The 17977-nt window shown below is 65.7% G+C and overlaps 2 protein-coding genes across 2 annotated transcripts; one reads left to right on the top strand and one right to left on the bottom strand.

The window, feature by feature from the left end:
• Nucleotides 1–2275: 2275 nt before the first annotated feature.
• Nucleotides 2276–12184, bottom strand: KCTD2 (potassium channel tetramerization domain containing 2). Its single transcript, XM_055131086.1, has 6 exons — nucleotides 11798–12184; nucleotides 10045–10153; nucleotides 7470–7561; nucleotides 5912–6007; nucleotides 3508–3633; nucleotides 2276–2934 (listed from the first exon to the last, which is right to left on the bottom strand). Exons 1-6 carry the CDS (start codon nucleotides 12125–12127, stop codon nucleotides 2905–2907), a joined length of 783 nt encoding a protein of 260 aa, XP_054987061.1. The 5' UTR covers nucleotides 12128–12184; the 3' UTR covers nucleotides 2276–2904.
• A 167-nt stretch (nucleotides 12185–12351) lies between these two features.
• ATP5PD (ATP synthase peripheral stalk subunit d) lies at nucleotides 12352–16938 on the top strand. The gene is made up of 6 exons (XM_004615667.2): nucleotides 12352–12466; nucleotides 14386–14524; nucleotides 14813–14909; nucleotides 15885–15956; nucleotides 16601–16663; nucleotides 16746–16938. Exons 2-6 carry the CDS (start codon nucleotides 14403–14405, stop codon nucleotides 16875–16877), a joined length of 486 nt encoding a protein of 161 aa, XP_004615724.1. The 5' UTR covers nucleotides 12352–12466; nucleotides 14386–14402; the 3' UTR covers nucleotides 16878–16938.
• The last annotated feature ends 1039 nt before the right edge of the window (nucleotides 16939–17977 follow it).

Below are 17977 nucleotides of genomic sequence, written 5' to 3'. Positions count from 1 at the left end.
CCAGGCCCCCACCGCCGCCCAGCTAGCACGGCCGAGCGGGGCAGGGCGCCTTGGAGGGTGCTCGCTCTGCCAGCTGCACGGGGAGGGGGTGAGGGTGGGGGTGCTGCGGGTGCTGAGCACCCCACATGGGGGCGGAGCCGCTTGGTAAAGGTCGCTTTCTTGGGAGGTCACCCCGATACGATACGCAGGGCTTACTCCTGGCTCTGTGCTCGGAATCAGTCCTGGCATACTCAGGGGTTACTCCTGGCTCTGTGCTCGGGAATCAGTCCTGCATACTCAGGGATTACTCCTGGCTCTGTGCTCGGGAATTAGTCCTGCATACTCAGGGCTTACTCCTGGCTCTGTGCTCGGAACCAGTCCTGCATACTCAGGGCTTACTCCTGGCTCTGTGCTCGGAACCAGTCCTGCATACTCAGGGCTTACTCCTGGCTCTGTGCTCGGAATCAGTCCTGCATACTCAGGGGTGACTCCTGGCTCTGTGCTCGGAATCAGTCCTGCATACTCAGGGCTGACTCCTGGCTCTGTGCTCGGAATCAGCCCTGGCGGGGCACCGTGCCAGCCGGGAGCAGAGTGCGGGCGGCCGCAGGGTGCCGGGGCACGCGTGGGCGGAGGGGCCAGGGTCTGTGCTGACTCTGCCCGAGTGGGCGCTGCCCGCCTGTGCGACAGAGACGGCCGGGCGAGGCCCAAGGGGAAAGGGGTCTGCGCCCTAAAGCAGCTGCGTAAAGGCCCTCCCTGTGGGGGGGCGGGGGCAGAGCGCCCAGTTACCAAAGTGTGACCCCCGTGGCTGAAACAAGAGGGGAGAGCTAGTAAGGCAAGGGGCGCCCCTGCCGGGCGGCGTCCCCCCTCCAGTAACCGCGCCCCCAGCCCCTTCCCTGAGCCCCCAGCTCCCCACATAGGCGACACGCGCCCCTTTCCTTTCTCGTGGGCGTGGGGGCCCCGCCCAGGACCCCTGGGGTGTCTGCTCGGGGCCGCCCCCGCGCTGCGGGCGCGCGCTGGCTGCGTCGTGCCGGCGAGGCTGCTGTGCCGCGCCCCCGAGAGCACCGCGCCCCCGAGAGCACCGTCTCCGAGAGCACCGCGCCCCCAGACGCGGCGCCGGCTCCCCGCCCTCCCCGGCTCTCCGGGCCCGGGGGGGCTGTGGAGCAGCGGAACGAGGTGGTCTCGGGCAGAGGCCCTGGCGGGGCTCCCGGGGACCCACGGGGTCTGCAGGCGCGGGAGCTGCTGCAGTTCTCACGGTCCCGAAGCAGTTTCCAATCCTTTTGTTTCGGGCCACCTTCAGTGGTGCTCAGGGGTCACTCCTGGCAGAGCTGGGGGACCCCGTGGGCGCCGAGGGTGGAACCCAGGTCACCTCTGCGCCCTCCCTGCCGGGACACCTCGTGTCTTTACTGGGGAGAGGAAATCACGGTGTCTCCGACCGGACGCAAGCCCAAACGGCGACAGAGGGGCCCGACGGCCACCTGGATCCATCCGTGCGCTGGGCCCTCCCCCGCCCACCCCTCCTCCCCCGCAGAAAGCAGCGACCGGGGTGGGCGCAGGCCCGACCCCCCAGAAGTGCAGCTTCTAAGGGGTGGACCAGGTGGGGGGGTGGGGGCGCCCCTAGGGCCCTGGCCCACCCTCTCCCCGCCCCAGACCCGGGCAGAGAGGGGGGTTCGAGACACTCCCCACCTCGGGGCTGGCGCGACTTTCCCACAGGGAAGAGGCTTTGAGGAGGTCAGGGGGCGCGGGCCAAGGTGGCCTTAGACCTGGGTTTGCTGCCGGGTCCCAGTTCCGAAGGTTCCCAAGGGGCCGGGGAGCCAGGGAGCCCCGCTTGTGCAGGGAGACGGGCGGCGGGGGCTCCAGAGCACGCGAGGACCCTGCCCTGGGGAAGTGCCGCCAGACCCCCTCTCTGCCCTGGCAGCTTCCCGGCCATCCCCGGTGCACCCCGGCCTCACCCCTCCCCCACAGGGACAGGATTCTGCTGTGGCAGCGGCCCTGCCCCGGGTGTGTGCAGCTGGCTTGGGCTGGGGAGCACTTCTGGGGAGCACCCCGACACAGCTCTGGGGACAGCCCAGGGTCCCTCCCGTGGCTGCAGTGAAAGCCCCTCGGCAAAGACGAAGGCGCCAGGGCCTGGCATCCCCTTGGCGCCCCGCAAAGCTCCGTGTGACACACTCAGCAGCCCCGAGATCACTGCCTGAAGCGGGGCCCGGCCCTCCGGACCCCCAGCCGCCCCCACAGCTGCAGCAGCAGACGCCCGACCCGGCACCCCCGAGACAGACAACACACCCGGGCACTTCCGAGAGACAAGCACGGAAATAACAATACTTTTGGTAACGACAAAACACACTGGCAACTCGGCAAAGAAACGCCTCCCCTGGCCGGGGCGTCCGAGTCCCTTTGCCCCGCGGCCTCCAGGAGGCCGGGAGGGGAGACGGGCCACGGGAGGGTCGGAGGGGCGCGCAGCAGTCTGTCCGCCTCTCTGTCTGTCCGTCCGGTTGTCCCGCCGTCCGCCCAGGCTGCAGGAGACGACGAGATCGAGTGACCGCGGGCGCCGCCCCCTGAGCAGCCCCTTCTCGCGCCACGGCCCAGCTCGCCGCGTGTCCAGAGGCCGCGTCCGCAGGGGTCGGCCGCTCCGGCCACTGTCCTCTGTGCCAACTGCGATGCAACCCGCGGCCGGCCGGCTGCCCCCGCGGCTCTGGGGTGCGGCAAGGGGAGCGGGGGCTGGAGGCGGCCCCCTCTGCCCGCGGGTGGGCGGGGGCAGGAGCTGCGCTAACACTGCTAAGGAGACAAAGCGGGCCGAGGTGGCGTGCAGCAGCTGCCGTCTGTCCCCGCGCGGGGTGGGGCGGCCGGTCCCCGCCGGGCGGGCGCCGCGCTGCAGGGGCGGGTGCGCATCCCAGCGGCGCCTGCAGAGGGCGCTCCACCAGCTCCACGTCACATCCGAGACCCGCGCTCCTGGAGAATCTGCAAGACAGCGGCCGGGCTGGGCTGGGACGGGGCAGCGGGGCTGGGGGGGTGGGGCGGCAGGCACTCAAGGGGCGAGGGGCTGTCGCCCTGTTACTGGGGCCAGCGCTCCCCACAGGGCGGGCCGGCGGCTGAGAAGGCGCCACAGGGGAGCACTGCCAGGAGGCCCTGAGCCCCACAAAGCGGGCCGGGAATCCCCACAGCCTCAGGACCCTGCGCCGGCCCCACCCCCACCCTCAGCTTCGGAGGACCCCAAATAAAGGAAGAAGTCTAGGGGCGCTAAGCTGGTGATGCAGGGTGGGGGTGGGGCCGCTGCCCGGGGAGGGGCAGAGTGGGGAGGGAGGGAAGTGGGGGCTGGGCTCCCCCCGCAGCACCAGGGCCCCCACTCCATGCTGGGAGTTGCCCCTGAGCACTGCCAGGTGTGGCCTCACCCGCCAACACCGAAGCTGTAAGATCAAGGTACCCGGGGGAAGAGTCACAAACCAACCCAGCACCCTTTCTCGTGAGACGCCTCCCGCCAAAAGGGCTGTTCCGCGACGCCTCCCGCCAAAAGGGCTGTTCCGCTGGACGCACCTTGGCCTTCTCACTGGGCTCGATGACGATGCCGTTGGTGGAGTTGTTCAGCTCCCGGGAGACCACGCACAGGAACTCGGCCTGGTCCTCGTTGCCGTAGTTGTAGGAGGAGCCGATGCTGATAAGCTGGGGAGAGGGAGTCCCGTGAGCACCGCACCAGGAGTCCAGAGCACAGTACCTGGGGCCTGGAGCACCTACCCTGGCCTGGAGCACTGCACCTGGAGCGTGGAGCACAGTACCCAGGCCTGGAGCACAGCACCCCAGAGCGGCGTGTCGGCCGCCGCACCTGCCTTCAGACTGGGCGGTGGCTCTTCCTGGGGGCAGGGCTGGAGCCTGCACACTTGCTCCTGCTCCTGACAGGACGGAGGGCTCCGGAGCCCGGGGAGCCCGGGGAGCTCGGGGGGCACGGGCCCCAGGGACACGGCAGGGCGTCATCGCGGGAGCCAGGCTGGCCAAAGCGCCGGGCCCGAGTTCTGCTCGTACCTGGCCCCTGACTCCTGCCAAAGGCACAGAGAGGCACAGTCCCAGGAGGCCACGGCACTCGGCGTGACGCGCTGGGGTGGGCAGGGCCACGCCCCGCCCACGTCCGGCCCCGCGGGAAACACGGAAACACTGTCAGGTGGGAACGTGGGAGCGTTTTGCGAGCCGAGGCAGAGGGAGGAGGGAAGGCTCCGGACTCGCCCCCTGCAGGAGGGTCGGGGGAGGGGCGGGCCAGCGTGGGCTCAGCTTGCCCACGGTTTGCCCACACCTCTGGCTACCGCTACCTTTAGTGAAAGCAGGGGCAGTTTTAGCAGAGTGACTGTTACCTTCGCAGGTGTGAGTGTGTGGTCAGGGCTCGAGGGGATTCATAAACTCCGTATAAAAGGGGCATGGTCCATGTACGAGCTTAATGGCAGCCTGGGGTTCGGAGACAAAAGATGAACAACGCCGCCACCTACTGGAAGGAAACAGTACTGCGCCCCTCCTGGCTTCTTGGGCTCCGTCAGAAGCGCCGAGTACCGGATGGAAGCTTCCAGGCCACATGTGACTGTGTCCGAGTCTCCCTCACGTCCCTCGTGCGGTTACTGTGCGCTTATGGGTCATCTCTCTCTCTCTCACACCCCGAATGCTCTGGCCGCGGGCAAGGAAAGGTGGTGGGTACTGAGCACCAGCTTTTGGGGCCAGGGAGATGGTTGAGAGGGTGGGGCAGGTGTCTGACTCGCATCCCGCCTGACGCTGGTCCAATCCCCAACCCTGTGCACGGTCCTGTAAGCACCACTAGGGGGCACTCCCCTACTTTCCCTGCCCACCGGAAAAATCCTACTCATAGGCTGGAGCACTAGCACAGCGGGTAGGGCGTTTGCCTTGCACGCAGCGGACCCGGGTTCGATTCCTCCATCCCTCTCGGAGAGCCCGGCAAGCTACCGAGAGTATCGCGCCCGCACGGCAGAGCCCGGCAAGCTCCCCGTGGCGTATCTGATATGCCAAAAACAGTAACAAGTCTCACAGTGGAGACGTTACTGGTGCCCACTCGAGCAAATATCGATGAACAATGGGACGACAGTGCTACAGGTTAAAAGAACACTTTTGAGGGGCCGGAGTGATAGCACAGCGGGGAGGGCGTTTGCCTTGCACGCGGCCGACCCGGGTTCGATTCCCAGCATCCCATATGGTCCCCCAAGCACCGCCAGGAGTAATTCCTGAGTGCAAAGCCAGGAGTAACCCCTGAGCATCTCTGGGTGTGACCCAAAAAGAAAAAAAAAAAAAAAAAAAAAAAGAACACTTTTGAGAAGGGAAAAAGAATGTCAGAATGTCAGGCCCAGGGGCTGGAGCCTGGATTCGATCCCCGGCCCCCTGAACGGTCCCTGCCAAGCCGCGCCAGGAGGGATTCCTGAGAGCAGAGCCAGCGGTGAGCGGCGGCGCAGCCGTGTGTGGCCAAAACGGAAAGCAAACAGAAAGACTTTCGAGGCCAAACAAGGCGGCCAGCTCCCTCAGGGCACAAGTGGGTGGGAACTCGGGGCAGCACGCAGGGAGACGGCCGGAGTCGCACTCCCGTCCCTCGGCACAGCCCCTCGGAGTGGCCCTTGAACAGGTGCCAGTGTAGCCCCCCCACTCCGGGGCCCACTGGCGGTGCCAGGGGCCGCTCAGAGTGGGCCTGCGGGGAAGGGGGCTCTGCATGCAGGAACCCGGGTCCCCTGACGCGCTGCTGGCGGTGGCCCGGCGGATGACATGCACGTGCCTGGCACGTATGTGAGGCCTGGGTCGGATCCCTGGCGCGTGCAGGGCAGGCAAGGCCTCGGCCCCTCACGGCCCAAGCCCCAGGAGCACCTGACAGCGCCAAGCGGGGAGTCACTCCCGAAGCTCTCCGCGTGTGCTCCAAGGCCGACCCCCCAGTCGGACCCCGAGCCCAGTGCTCCCAGCTCACCTGCTCGAATTTCCAGCCGTCGGACATGGTGGAGACCATCTGCGTGAGCTCCTCCTCCTGGCACTGCAGCACGCGGTACACGTGTTTCACGGGCCCCTGCAACGGCACCGCGCTCAGAGGCAGCAGCGCCAGGAACAGGCCCTGAGCACTGCTCAGTGCTCACTCCAGCAGTGCTCAGGGAGCCATACGTGGTGCTGGGGACTGCATCCTGCCTGCCGCTGTCCCACCTTTCTGGCCCAACAAGTGTGTGTTTTTCCCCAGAATGTGGGCAGCTGGGGCGAGGCTGGATCTGCAGAGCGCCCCATGCCAGCGGCCGCAGAGCCCAGACTCGGAAAGACTAGGGACACGCCGCTGTCACAGAAAGGCAGGTGACACGCCTTTGGCTGGGGGCGCGGAGGGTGGGAGGGCGAGCCCGCCCTTCTTCCCACCTGCCGCAGCAGCGGGGGGGCAAACGGTAGGGGCCACTCCTGGAGCCCCCAAGTGCAAGGATTCCGGTGCTCACCCGGGCCGCTGGGACAGGCGGCGCTTAACACGGACAGGAGGGGCCGGAGCCACAGGGCAGCGGGGAGGGCATGCGCGCGCGCGTGCCCGGCCTCCGCAGGGGCCCCGAGCACCACCAGGCACAAAGCAACAAAGAGGACGAGACTCTCTCACCCTGCCCGCCCGGGGTGCGCAGGGCAGATGGTCACAGCAGGCACCCCCCGCCCGCCCCGCCCCTTCCGGGAAGAGAGCCCAGCACAGGTGCGGGCCCTGCCCAGGCTTCTCCCGCCAGGCCTCACGCTCCGTGGGGGCACCGGCCTGCTGCGAGCTGACACCCAGGCCGGGCGAGGGGGGCTGAGAGCCCGGAAGGGCGAGACCAGCCCGGAGGACGGCGGGCGCTGGCCTTGCACGCGGCAGACCTGGGTTCGACCCCACCACACAGGGTTCCGAGAACCCCTCCAGGAGCGAGCACACAGCGGGGACTGAGTCCTGAGCTGGGTGTGACCCCACCCCCCACGAGCCCCCAAACAAAACTCCTTCCTGGCTGGTGAACACTGGCCACACGGGGTGCAGAGCCCGGGAGAGACAGGGCGGCACCCACCAGAGCCCCGACCGCCCACCGCGCTCTGGAATTTGGGAGGTTTCTTTTTTTCCCGCTTTTTGGGCCACACTCGGCGATGTTCAGGGGTTACTCCTGGCTCCACACTCAGGAATCACTCCTGGCTTGGGGGACCCTATGGGACGCTGGGAATTGAACCCAGGTTGGCTGTGTGCAAGGTAGACGCCCTCCCCGCTGTGCTATCGCTCCAGCCCCGAGGTTTATTTTCTTCTAGCTTTTTTTCTTTGGGGGGGGCCACACCTGGCTGTGCTGGGGGCTCTCCCAGCAGGTTCGGGGGCGTCTGTGGTGCAAGGGCGTCAGCCCGAACCCGGCATCTCGGTCTTCTCTGCGTCCTGGCGCTGGTCGCAGCCCCCAACTCTCCGGGAGACGCTGTTCCCACCCAGCACCCCGGTACCCTCCCTGGTCCTCCTCGCTGCGGGCGTGGGTGGCCACGCCAGAGAGGGCCCGCGGCCCCGTTACCTGTGAAGTCCTGTTCTCATTGTCCCGGATCCTCTCCTTAACCAGCCGCACGAGAGACGCGATGTTGTAAAACTCCGCTTCCTCCAGCACGCCTGGGGGGACAGGGGAGGGGTGAGACTCTCCTGCTGCCCAGGAAGGGGACGGTGCACTCCCAACACCAGCCCACCCGGCATTTCCGCTCAACAACCCCCCGCCCCCCAGCGTCTGCGCCCTGGAACCCGTCCCCCCTGGCCCACTTCCATCGGGTCTGTCCCAGAGCTGATGGGGTGAGGGGTCCTGCCAACGGAGTCACCACTGACACCTGAACGGGCCAGAGCTGAAACACTCGCCCGCTGGCCGCACAGAGGACCGAGAGCCACCAACGGTGCCTGAGCTCCCAGCTCAGGGGGCAAGGAGCCGAAAGGCAGCCTGGAGCCAGGCGACGGCACGCAGGGCTGGGGAAGGAGGAGCCCTGAGCCGGGCTCCAGCACCCCGGGGCCCCTCAGACTGTGTGGGGTAGCCCGTCAGCTGTGGCCCCCCACCCCTAAACAAGCGCCTCCCTGGGCCGGGAGTGAGCGCAGGGATATGGAGCTTGCCCTGAACGAGGCCAAGCTGGGTTTGACCCCCGCACCGACATGGCCCCCCACCCCCGAGCACAGAGTCAGGAGCAAGCCCGGAGCAGTCCAGTGTGGCCCAAACACCCAAAACCCTTCATTACCAGTTACTAACAACACCCAGAACATGACCCAGAGACGGGCACGCTTATCTCGGGCTGGGCAGCAGGCGGGCAGGTGCCTTACACACGGCTGGCCGCGGAGATAAACCCCAGGAGCGGCCGCTGAGCACAGAGCCAGGAGTCCTGGGCACTGTCAGGCGTGCCCCAACACCCGCACCCCTGGTACTTCTCAGACGATCCCGATCACTGCGACAGGAGGGGTCCTGGGGCAGCAGCCTAGAGGCTGGATCCCCAACACCGCAGGGCCCCCCAAACCAAACTTACAAGTGCAGCTATTTTACCCTTGGCCGCAGAGGCAGCACAGGGCAAGGGCCGAGCACGTGGCCGACCCAGCTGTGATCACATGTGGTCCCCAAGTGTGATCCCTGAGTGATGGATCCCCCTGGAATGGATCCCCCTGGAATGATCCCTGAGCACAGAGCCAGGAGTAATCCCTGAACACTGCCAGGTGTGGCCCAAAATCAAACAATTTTTTTTTTTTCAGGGGTGAGGCATGTGGCTCGTGGGAACACCTGACCCACACGTGTGAGACTCTGGGTTCATGCCCCGGCACCAGGACAGACCCCAAACAGATGGATCTGCTGTTGCCCCTTGGGGGGCCATACCTGGCATTGCTCAGGACTGGCTTCTGGCTCTGAGCTCAGGGATCACTCCTGGCCCCGCCCAGGGGACCATGCGGGGTGCCGGGTGGACCCCAGGCCGGCCCATCACTCCAGCCACGGGCCTGGAGGCAGAGTGAGCCCCAGCTACGCTGGGCAGCGCGGGCTCCTGGCACCCCGACCGCCGCCCTGGGTCCGGGGGACCCCAAGCTCCACCGGAGCTGCCCGCAGGGCTTTTCGAAAGACGTTTAAGACCCACTGAGCCCGAACGCCCGGCGAGGCAGTGGACAGCAGGCGGGGCGGGAACTGGGTCACCCCGAGACTGGCGAGGAAGCACGAGACCGTCTTCAAAGAAACGGGGCCAAGCCTTTATTATTTATTTATTTTTTTTACAGCTGCAAGTTCTAACTGCCACTGAAAATAGAAATAACCAAATGTCAGAGCCACGTGGCTGGGCTACGGACACTCGCGGCCAGCGCTGGGAAGGATGGAGAGGCCGCGGGCGGACGCGGGGCCAAGGCCGGCCCCCAAGCTCTGTCTCCTTAGGGAGGCTACACAGGGTCCCAGGAAGCGCTCTGGGGAAGGGGCGGGGGGATGACAGCACGAGGACAGCCGTGCGACCCCCACAGATGGCCGCTGAGTGCGGAGCCAGGAGTAAGCCCTGAGCACTGCTGGGAATGGCAGGGAGGGAGAGGAGAGGAGAGGGCTGGGGCGGCAGGGCACTGGGGAGGGCATGAGGAGAGAGGGGAGGGGAGGGGAAACGGGAGACAGGGGAGGGAGAGGGGGGGAGGGGAGGGGAGGGACCAGAGCAATGACACAGCGGGGAGGGCATGTGCCTAAGGTGCGGCCGACCTGGGTTCCATCCCCAGGCTCCATCTCCCGCATGGTCCCCTTGGGCCCACCAGGAGTGCTCCTGAGTCAGGAGCCAGCCCTGGCACCCCTGGGTGTGGCCCCAAACCAAAATAAAAACTACAAAAGGAAAAGAGCAGGCTGAGCTTCTCAGGCTGAGGGCAGGGGTCCCGGGTTCAACCCCGGAGCACTGCCAGGAGCGACCCGAGTCCAGAGCTGCCGGCAGCCCAGGAAACCCCAGGCACGGCTCAACTTCCAGCCCCCAAAGGAGGCTCAACAGACCAGCGGACGGTGACCTAGGCGGAGCCCCCTCCTCCGTAACCCCCGCCCGGGGCACGGCTTAGCACCGACGGTCGGGGCCCACCCCGGGGGTCCCCCAAAGCAAGCAGGGTGGACATGTGCCCGCACTCACCTTCCTCGGCCAGCTCCTTGGTAATGATGAGCTTCCCGTGGCGGAGGTAGTTCAGGATGGGACCGAAGTAGGTGGGGTCCCTGTCGATCAGGTAGGCCCCCGTCTCGTCCTGCCGACACACACAAGGAGTCACCAGGCCACCGGGCGGACCCCACCCGCTGCGCCTCCCGCTCCCGAGGGCAGCCAGTGTAGACGCTCTCCTGGGGCCCTCCCCGAGATTCTTCTGCGGGAAAAGTGTTACTGAGAAAGGGCGGAAGGGGCTGGAAGGGGCTGGAGCGTAGGACAGTGGGGAGGGTGCTGCACGCGGCCGACCCAGGTTCGATTCCTGGCATCCCACTGGTCCCCGAGCGATTCCTGAGTGCAGAGCCAGACGGAACTCCTGAGCATCGTGGGGTGTTCCCCGCACGAGAAACAAAAGGGAGGAAGGGGCCAGGAGTGAGCCTGAAGGGCCGGCGCACCCGCTAGCCAGGCAGAGGGGCCTTTCCACCGAGTCACGCCCACCTCCCCCGCCCCGGCACCAGGCCGGTGCTGGGGTCTGGCTGGAAAGCAAGTGCCGTCACTGCGTGGCGTATGTCTTTGCTCGAGCGGACACTCGGGCCTCCCTCCTGCCCCGGAGTCCCATTTGTAATTCTAAGAAACCTCTGTTTGGTCGGCAGCGCTCTGGCACGCGCGAGTCTGCCCTGCCAGCTGTAATCTCACTCGCCCCATCGCTGTGCCCAGGGGAAGCCTGGCACTGCCCGGACTTGGCTCTCTGCAGCCCGAATCCTACTCATCTTTACAGTAAAGGCACAAGCAGAAACTGGCTCCGGCTACCGCCAAGACTTTTTGGGGGGGGGGTTGAAAATGAAAAACAATGCCCGTGGAAGCACGGGGGAACTCCAGGTCAGGGCGGCGGGGTGACGCCTTCAAGGGCTGCAGCACGGGCTCTGCGCTGGGGGAGCCCCACGTTCCATCCCCGGTTCATTCATTCAGACCCCCGGCAATGCGGGGAACAAAGCCAAGCACCTCAAGAGCCGGCCCCAAGCACCGCTGGGCGTGGCTCAACAACCACCAAAGGGTATACCGAGCTGGTGCAGCAAGGGACCCACAAAGGACACCGACAAAACTCTGCCGGCTCTCGGCAGGTGACGGGTGGCGAGTGTGGCAGACGCTCAGGGCAGCAGGGCTCGCTCTGGCCAGCGCAGGTGGGACGGGGACCGAGGGCAGGCGCGAGGGGCTGAAGTCAGCAGGGCACTGGCGAGTCCCAGCACCCCACGTGCTCCCCGGCCCCAGCCGGGAGTGATCCCCGAGCGCAGAGCCACGACAGGCCCCCCGACCTCCCCCGAAGAGACAGTCTGTCGGTGGGGAAGGGAAGGACCAGCCCCAGCCGCTCCCGGGGGGAACGCAGCGTCCTGCCCCCGCCCGCCCGGCCCTCGGTAAACAATCTCCGGTTCCCGTCCCCCCTCCGGGGTCTGGGCCAGCCAGCTCTCCGCGAGGAGGGTAGGGGGTGTCCACGCGGGCCCCCGGCGTCCACCCGCCCGCCGGCCCGCCCGGGGGTCCCGGGGGAGATGGGCGCAGCCTCCCAGGTGCCTCCGCTGACCCTGACCCAGTTCCGGGGCCGGCGCGCGCGGGCGGGCCGGGGGGGAGTGGGGGGGCGCGAGGCCGGGGAGGGCCGGGGGGCGCGCGGCCTGGGAGGGGCGGGGGCGCGGGGCCGGGCAGGGCCGGGGGCGCGCGGCCGGGCAGGGCCGGGGGCGCGCCCGAGGGCGGGGCGCACCTTGTCCGAGTCCAGCTCCGGGTCCTCCTGGCAGCAGAGGCGGCAGAGGAAGGACTTGGGCTCCCGGCCCAGGGTCTGCCGGGTGGTCACGAAGTAGGTGCCGCCCACGTTGAGCCGGACCCAGCGCGCCGCGCCGCCCCCCGCGCGCTCGGGCGGCCCCGGCCCCGGCTCCAGCGGCTGCGCGGCGGCCGCCGGGCGAGCGTGGCCGCGGGGCGTGGGGCCAGCGGGGCGCGGGCTCGGGGGGCCGCGGCCCGGGCCCGCGTCACCCAGCCCGCTGCCGCCGCCCCCGCCCAGCCCCGCCATGGCCGGGTCCAGCTGTAGCTCCGCCATCTTGGGCCCCCGCCGCCGCCGCCGCCGCCGCCGCCGCTGCCCGCGCGCCGCCGGGCCGGCCCATCCCTCGGTAGGGAGAGCCGGGCCGGCCCATCGGCGGGGGTGGGGCCGAAGGAGAGGGACGGGAGCGCCCTCCAACCAGAGCCCGGAGAGCGGGGAGGCGGTGGCGGGGTGCCCGCCTCCGAGGGAGGGACTTCCGGCACGATCTCGCTATCTCTATTGGCTGATCTGCGCGTCAAGACCCGTCCCTTTCACTTTGGGATTGGCTGAGGGGAGAGCTTCCGTTGACCCACTTCCGTTAGTTCTGCCGTGGACTCTCGGCCGTCGGGGTCGGTGAAGGTGAGTGAGCTGCGGGACTCGGGGCTCGAACCTTGGTGCCTGGGGTCGCTTGGTTCTGTCGCCACGTCGGACTTTGCGTGGCCCGTTGCTTGAATTGCCACGCAGGGAGCCGCCGCCGGTTTCCTCCGCGTCCTTCGCGCCGGCCTCTCCCCTCCCCCGCGAGCGAGGTCGCGGGGTGACCCCTGGGGCTGGCCCTACCCCGGCGTCGTCCGGTCCCCGGGCGGACGGCCGGGCCAGCGGCTCCCGGGAGCGGGAGGGTCCAGCCTCGGAGCGGGGGGCGCAGCGCGGGGTGGCCCGGGCGCCTCGGCGCCTCGGCGGGGCCCGGCGCTAAATGGGCCTCGAAACCCGGGGGGGCCGCACCAGGGGCTTTTTGGCGGAGAGCCGGGGAAGGGGGCTTCGCCCCGTGGGCAGCTTCTAGAAGGCTGTAAAGAACTGGGGCTTTTAGGGGGTTTAAAATTCTCATTTGGGGGCTGGAGCGAGAGCACAGCGGGGAGGGCGTTTGCCTTGCACGCGGCCGACCCGGGTTCGATTCCCAGCACCCCATAGGGTCCCCTGAGCACTGCCAGGGGTGATTCCTGAGTGCAGAGCCAGGAGTGACCCCTGTGCATTGCCGGTTGTGACCCGAAAGGGGAAAAAAAGACTCTCTTCTGGTTCGTGGGGCTGGAGGACACGGGGCTGGCCTGTGCGCAGAGCCGGGACTAAGCCCTGAGCACTGCCAGGCGTGGCCCAAGGAAAATAACGATTAAAAATACAGCTTTAGTGGTTCAAAACACGCTGACGGCTGCGGTAACGTTTGTGGCTTTGATGTCCGAAGTTCAGTCTCCATCACTATCCGTGTCCCCTCTAGGCGGCCTCTTTACCCCCCACCCCCCTTGTAATGTCATTTCTTTGGTTTGGGTTTGCCTTGGGGCCACACCAGGTAGTGCTGGCACCTGGCTCTGAGCTCAGGAGTCGCTCCCAGCAGTGCTCAGGGTCCCTGTCGGGTGCCAGAGACCGAACCCCGTGATGGTAAGCACCCTACCTGCTGTACTTTTTTCCCTCTGGCCCTAATTTGACTCCTTTAACCACCGTCTGTGGAAATTGGGGCCTGGGGGGATGTTACCTGGGTAAGGAGGTTTTGGCCTGGCCTATGCGCTGTTTAAGTCAACCTCGTGGAAACTCAGTGCAGTGCGCGGAGAATCAGGGATGCACAGCGATCCGAGTGGGAAGCTTTGGCCCATGGCACGGGGATTACTGTGCTTTGTTCCAGAGGGTGTGGAGCGTAACCCAGAGGGGGGCTTTCGTGGATGAATAGGAGTTGGAAGACAGAGGGAAGACAGGGGACGAGTTGTTTATTCCTTTTCCCTTTTTTGGGGGTGCCTTTTTGGTCACAGTCCTGGGATGCCAGGGACGGAACCCAGGTCGGGGGCACGCAAGGCAAACGCCCTCCCTGCTGTACTGTCGCTGACCCCATTGTTTTGTCTACGCGTCACGCGCCCTACTCGAGGCCTCAGACGAGGCTCCTAGACGCCAGCGTGGATTCCATCCGTGTCCCGGCGAGCACTGTTCCCCAGAGAGGCCGTGCTTGGGGCAGGCCTGGAATTGTTTGGGGGTTGGTTTGTTGGCCTAAAGGAGGGGGTTTCCCGGGGTGTGCTGAGTGGCTTTGCTTCTGCAAGGGTCTGGCAGGTACATCTTGAGCAGATTCTCCCAAGCTCTCTTTTTTGTTGTGTGTCTAGTTCTGTGTCTCTTCTGGCCTAGTGCTTTTTGCCTCCCAGCTGGCTGCCTCCCCTCCCGGCCCCTCCCACTCCGGAATGTCCCTTTTAATCCTTGGCCGCGGGTCTGTCGTCCTTCCATCTGGTCCGTACCCCAGTGTTGTCTCTGATCGTCTGGCGCGGGGCCTTCTCCCCGAAAGGTTTGATCTCACCCATGGTCTTTTTCAGGCTCTCGGGATCTCGAGATGGCTGGGCGAAAACTTGCTCTGAAAACCATTGACTGGATCGCTTTTGGGGAGATCATCCCCCGAAACCAGAAGGCCATTGCTAACTCCCTGAAGTCCTGGAATGAGACCCTCTCCTCCAGGTCAGCGCCTGTTTGAGGGGGCACCTTTGCCCCTGAACATGGAACTGAATAGCTGTGGAGTTAGAGGTGGATTCGTACTGCTCAAAGTCGAAATGTCATCGGAGTATCTGAGAGCAAAAGAGAGAAAGTGTGTGTGTGAGAGAGGGAGGGAGGGAGAGGCAGACAGACAGACAGACAGACAGAGAAACTCCTGTCATCTCCCTCCTGGAGAATATGCATTCCGGGCCAGAGGAGCCGGGGGCCGGGGTCAGGGGGACTCATCTGACTTCTGCTTTCCCACGCGCACAGGCTGGCCAACCTCCCCGAGAAGCCACCCGCCATCGACTGGGCTTACTACAAGGCCAACGTGGCCAAGGCCGGCTTGGTCGATGACTTTGAGAAGAAGGTGAGGCCAGTCGGCGGGGCGGGGACTTGTGGGTAATGACAGACGCATCACGACCTCCAGGTGGTGAGCCAGGGCCCGGGGTCAGATTGAACTGGTACCTGGGAACATGCCATGGAGGGAGGGTTCTGGCTCGGCTCGTGGGGTGCTGGGATGGAACCCGGGTTGGCCGTGTGCAAGGCAGATGCCCTCCGCGCTGTGCTCTCCAGCCCCCTAGAGTCCTGCTTCACGCCCTCACGTCACCCTCTGGAGCAGACTGCCGTCCTTTGCCCCCTTGTCCCGTTTTCCTTCCTTCCTCCGCTTTTTCCTTCTGCTCCACATCATAATCACGTCTCAGTCCCTGGTCCCTGACACCCAGGCTCAGTCTCGGTATCCAGAGCTCATTCTCAGGGGCTTGCTCTGAGCCCGCCAAGGGCTGCCCCCCTCTGCAGTGCTGGGGGGACCCTCTCCATCGGCCCTCGAGGCCTTCTGCCAGTCAGTCTGCTTGGGTTTCACTTAAGAGAGGAAAACTAGAATTTCTGGGGAGTTCTCTGAGTTCTTGAGTCCGTATGCAAGGTCGGCAACCCCCCGACCTCTTGAGGGGAAGAAGCCCCAAGTTCTTCCCATCAGGAGGGTCCGAGCCCTAGTGGTGGGGCTCCCCTTCCCAGGTGCTGCTCTTTGCGCCAGGACCCCCTGGGTGCAGCTTCGTTTCCCCTTAGGGTGGCGAATGTGGGTTTTCTGGTGCCAGGGGTCGGCCCCGGGCCTTCCCACTTGTGCTCCAGCCCTTTGCGCGTCTCCCTGGCTGGGGGGCAGCGGGGAGAGCCCTGGCCGTGCACACCACCAGCCCAGGTTCCTTACCCAGCGCCGAATCTGCTCCGCCAGGAGTGAGCCCTGGGCACTGGGTGTGGCCAGAACCGCAGAAAGACGTGGAAGGCTTCGTAGCTCTGGGCCCGGGACTCCCAGGCTACGCGGGTGCCATTCTCCTTCCTGTCTCTGCAGTTCAATGCCCTGAAGGTCCCTGTGCCCGAGGACAAATTCACCGCCCAGGTGGATGCTGAGGAGAAGGAGGATGTGAGTATCGGGGTCTCTCCCCGGGGCGCCCCTCTGTATCTGGCGTAGCTGAGTTGAGGTTGAGGCAATTAAAGGAGTAAACTCTCCACTGACCCCCAGCACGGCCTGCTGTGCCTCCCTTCCCCACAGCCCGTGCCAAAGTAAGTAATCTGCCAGCAAGTGCAGTAATAGGAATCACCCCAAAGCAGAGGTGCGGCGTGGAAGGCGTCGGCAGGGGGGGAAGCAGCGCCGGGCTCTGCCCCGGAATCCCTCGCAGAGCAACTGTCTGGGGGCAGGACACGGCGTCAGAACCGGGCTCGAGACTGATCAGGGTGACTGGGGGCTCCCCTAGCGATGCTGGCCGGTGGGCCGAGTGGCGTGTCCAGCCTCTGGGAAGCACGTGGGTCTTGGGGGCGCCTCCTGAGCGTCCCCCTGGAAGAACCCGGTGCTCCCTGCAAAGCTCGTCCTGCAGGGGCTTCTCTGGGTGTTTGGGGGACGCAGGGAAAGTGAGACCTCCAGTCTCGAACCCTGCGCCATCCCGGAGGCAGCCACACAGCCCCTGCAGAGCGTGGGGGCTGCCGCCGTGAGCCCAGGGGCCCCTCGGACGTTGGCCACCTCGGGCAGGCCAGCGCGTGCAGGTCCCCAGACTGTCGGTGCTTCTGCAGGTGAAGAGCTGTAACGAGTTCCTGGCGATGTCCAAGGCCAGGATTGAGGAGTACCAGAGGGAGGTAAGCAGCGGCCGGGCCACGCTCTGTCCCCGCTTAGCCACCGGGGGCCCCGGCCGCCCTGAGCACTGTCCCTCCCTTCCAGCTGGAGAAGATGAAGAACATCATCCCGTTCGAGCAGATGACCATCGAGGACTTGAACGAGGCCTTCCCTGAGACCAAGCTGGACATGAAGAAGTATCCCTACTGGCCGCACAAGCCCATCGAGAGCTTATAAGCCCGCGTCGCGGTGCCAGCGCGGGCCTCTGTCCCGTGGCCATTAAAAGGACGAGGTGGTGCCCTGTGTGTTTGCTCCTCTCAAAGCACGCGCGCTGCACCCCACGGGGCACGGGGCACCCCTGCCTGAGCCCCCAGGGCGCGGCGGCTCGATGGCCTGGCTCGCTTTGCCCCTCCCGGGCTTTCTGAGTGCGCCAGGACTGGGAGGACGGGGCGGGGGGGATTTTGGAGAGACAAGGCTCTCTGGGCTTCAGCAGCGGGGCACGAGTGTGTACAAAAGGAAGTGCCGAGGGAAGCTCAGGTCTGTTCAGGCTGTTCAGGCACAGAGAATCACTGAGGGGCGGAAGAGAGCACAGCAGCTAAGGTGCTCGCCTCGCGTGGAGCCAGTGGGCCCCGGCCCCAGCACCCATGGGTGTGGCCCAGAAACTTTTTTTCAAAAGTCTTTTTGATGCCATGATTTAAAAAACTTATTTTGGGGGACCCAGAAAGGTAGACAGGGCCTGAGGTCTTGCTGGCCTTGCATGCAGCTGACCCCTGTCTGACCCCTGGTGGCACATGTGCTCCCCCCCAGGATGGCCCAGGTCCTGAGCATTGAGGCAGGAAGACCCTGAAATCGCCGTGTGGCCAAACCTCTCCCCCACCCCCATATATATGTACATACGTGTATGTGTGTATATATGTGTATATATATGGCAAAAAATGAATCCGCTGCTAGGAGCTCAGTTGTGGAGATTTGAACACCTATACCTGTGGTGGCTCAGGGGTAGACTGTGAGGCTCTGGGTTGGATGCTGCAGAGAAACAAGATGAAAAAAGGATGGTTCCTAGAGACAGTGTGGTGGAGAGGAGGCGTGCCTTGCACGGGGCCACCCTGGGCCAGTCCCTGACACTGTGTGTGTTCCCTGAGCCCTGGAGTGATGTCAGTACTGCTGGGCTATGGCCCCCCATAAAAAGATTTTAAAACACCATCCTGGATCTCTGGGGGCCAGAGCTGGCGGTGACCAGGGTTCACTCCTGGGTCTGCTCAGGGGTCAAGCCAGGCAGGGCTCTGGGGACCTTATGGGGCGCTGGGAGTGGAACGCAGGTTTACTGTGTATAAGGC

This window comes from Sorex araneus, chromosome 3, assembly GCF_027595985.1.
Source record: "Sorex araneus isolate mSorAra2 chromosome 3, mSorAra2.pri, whole genome shotgun sequence".
Taxonomy (NCBI): Eukaryota; Metazoa; Chordata; class Mammalia; order Eulipotyphla; family Soricidae; genus Sorex; species Sorex araneus.
Note: the sequence above shows the minus strand (reverse complement) of the source record. Positions and strands in the feature narration are given on the sequence as shown.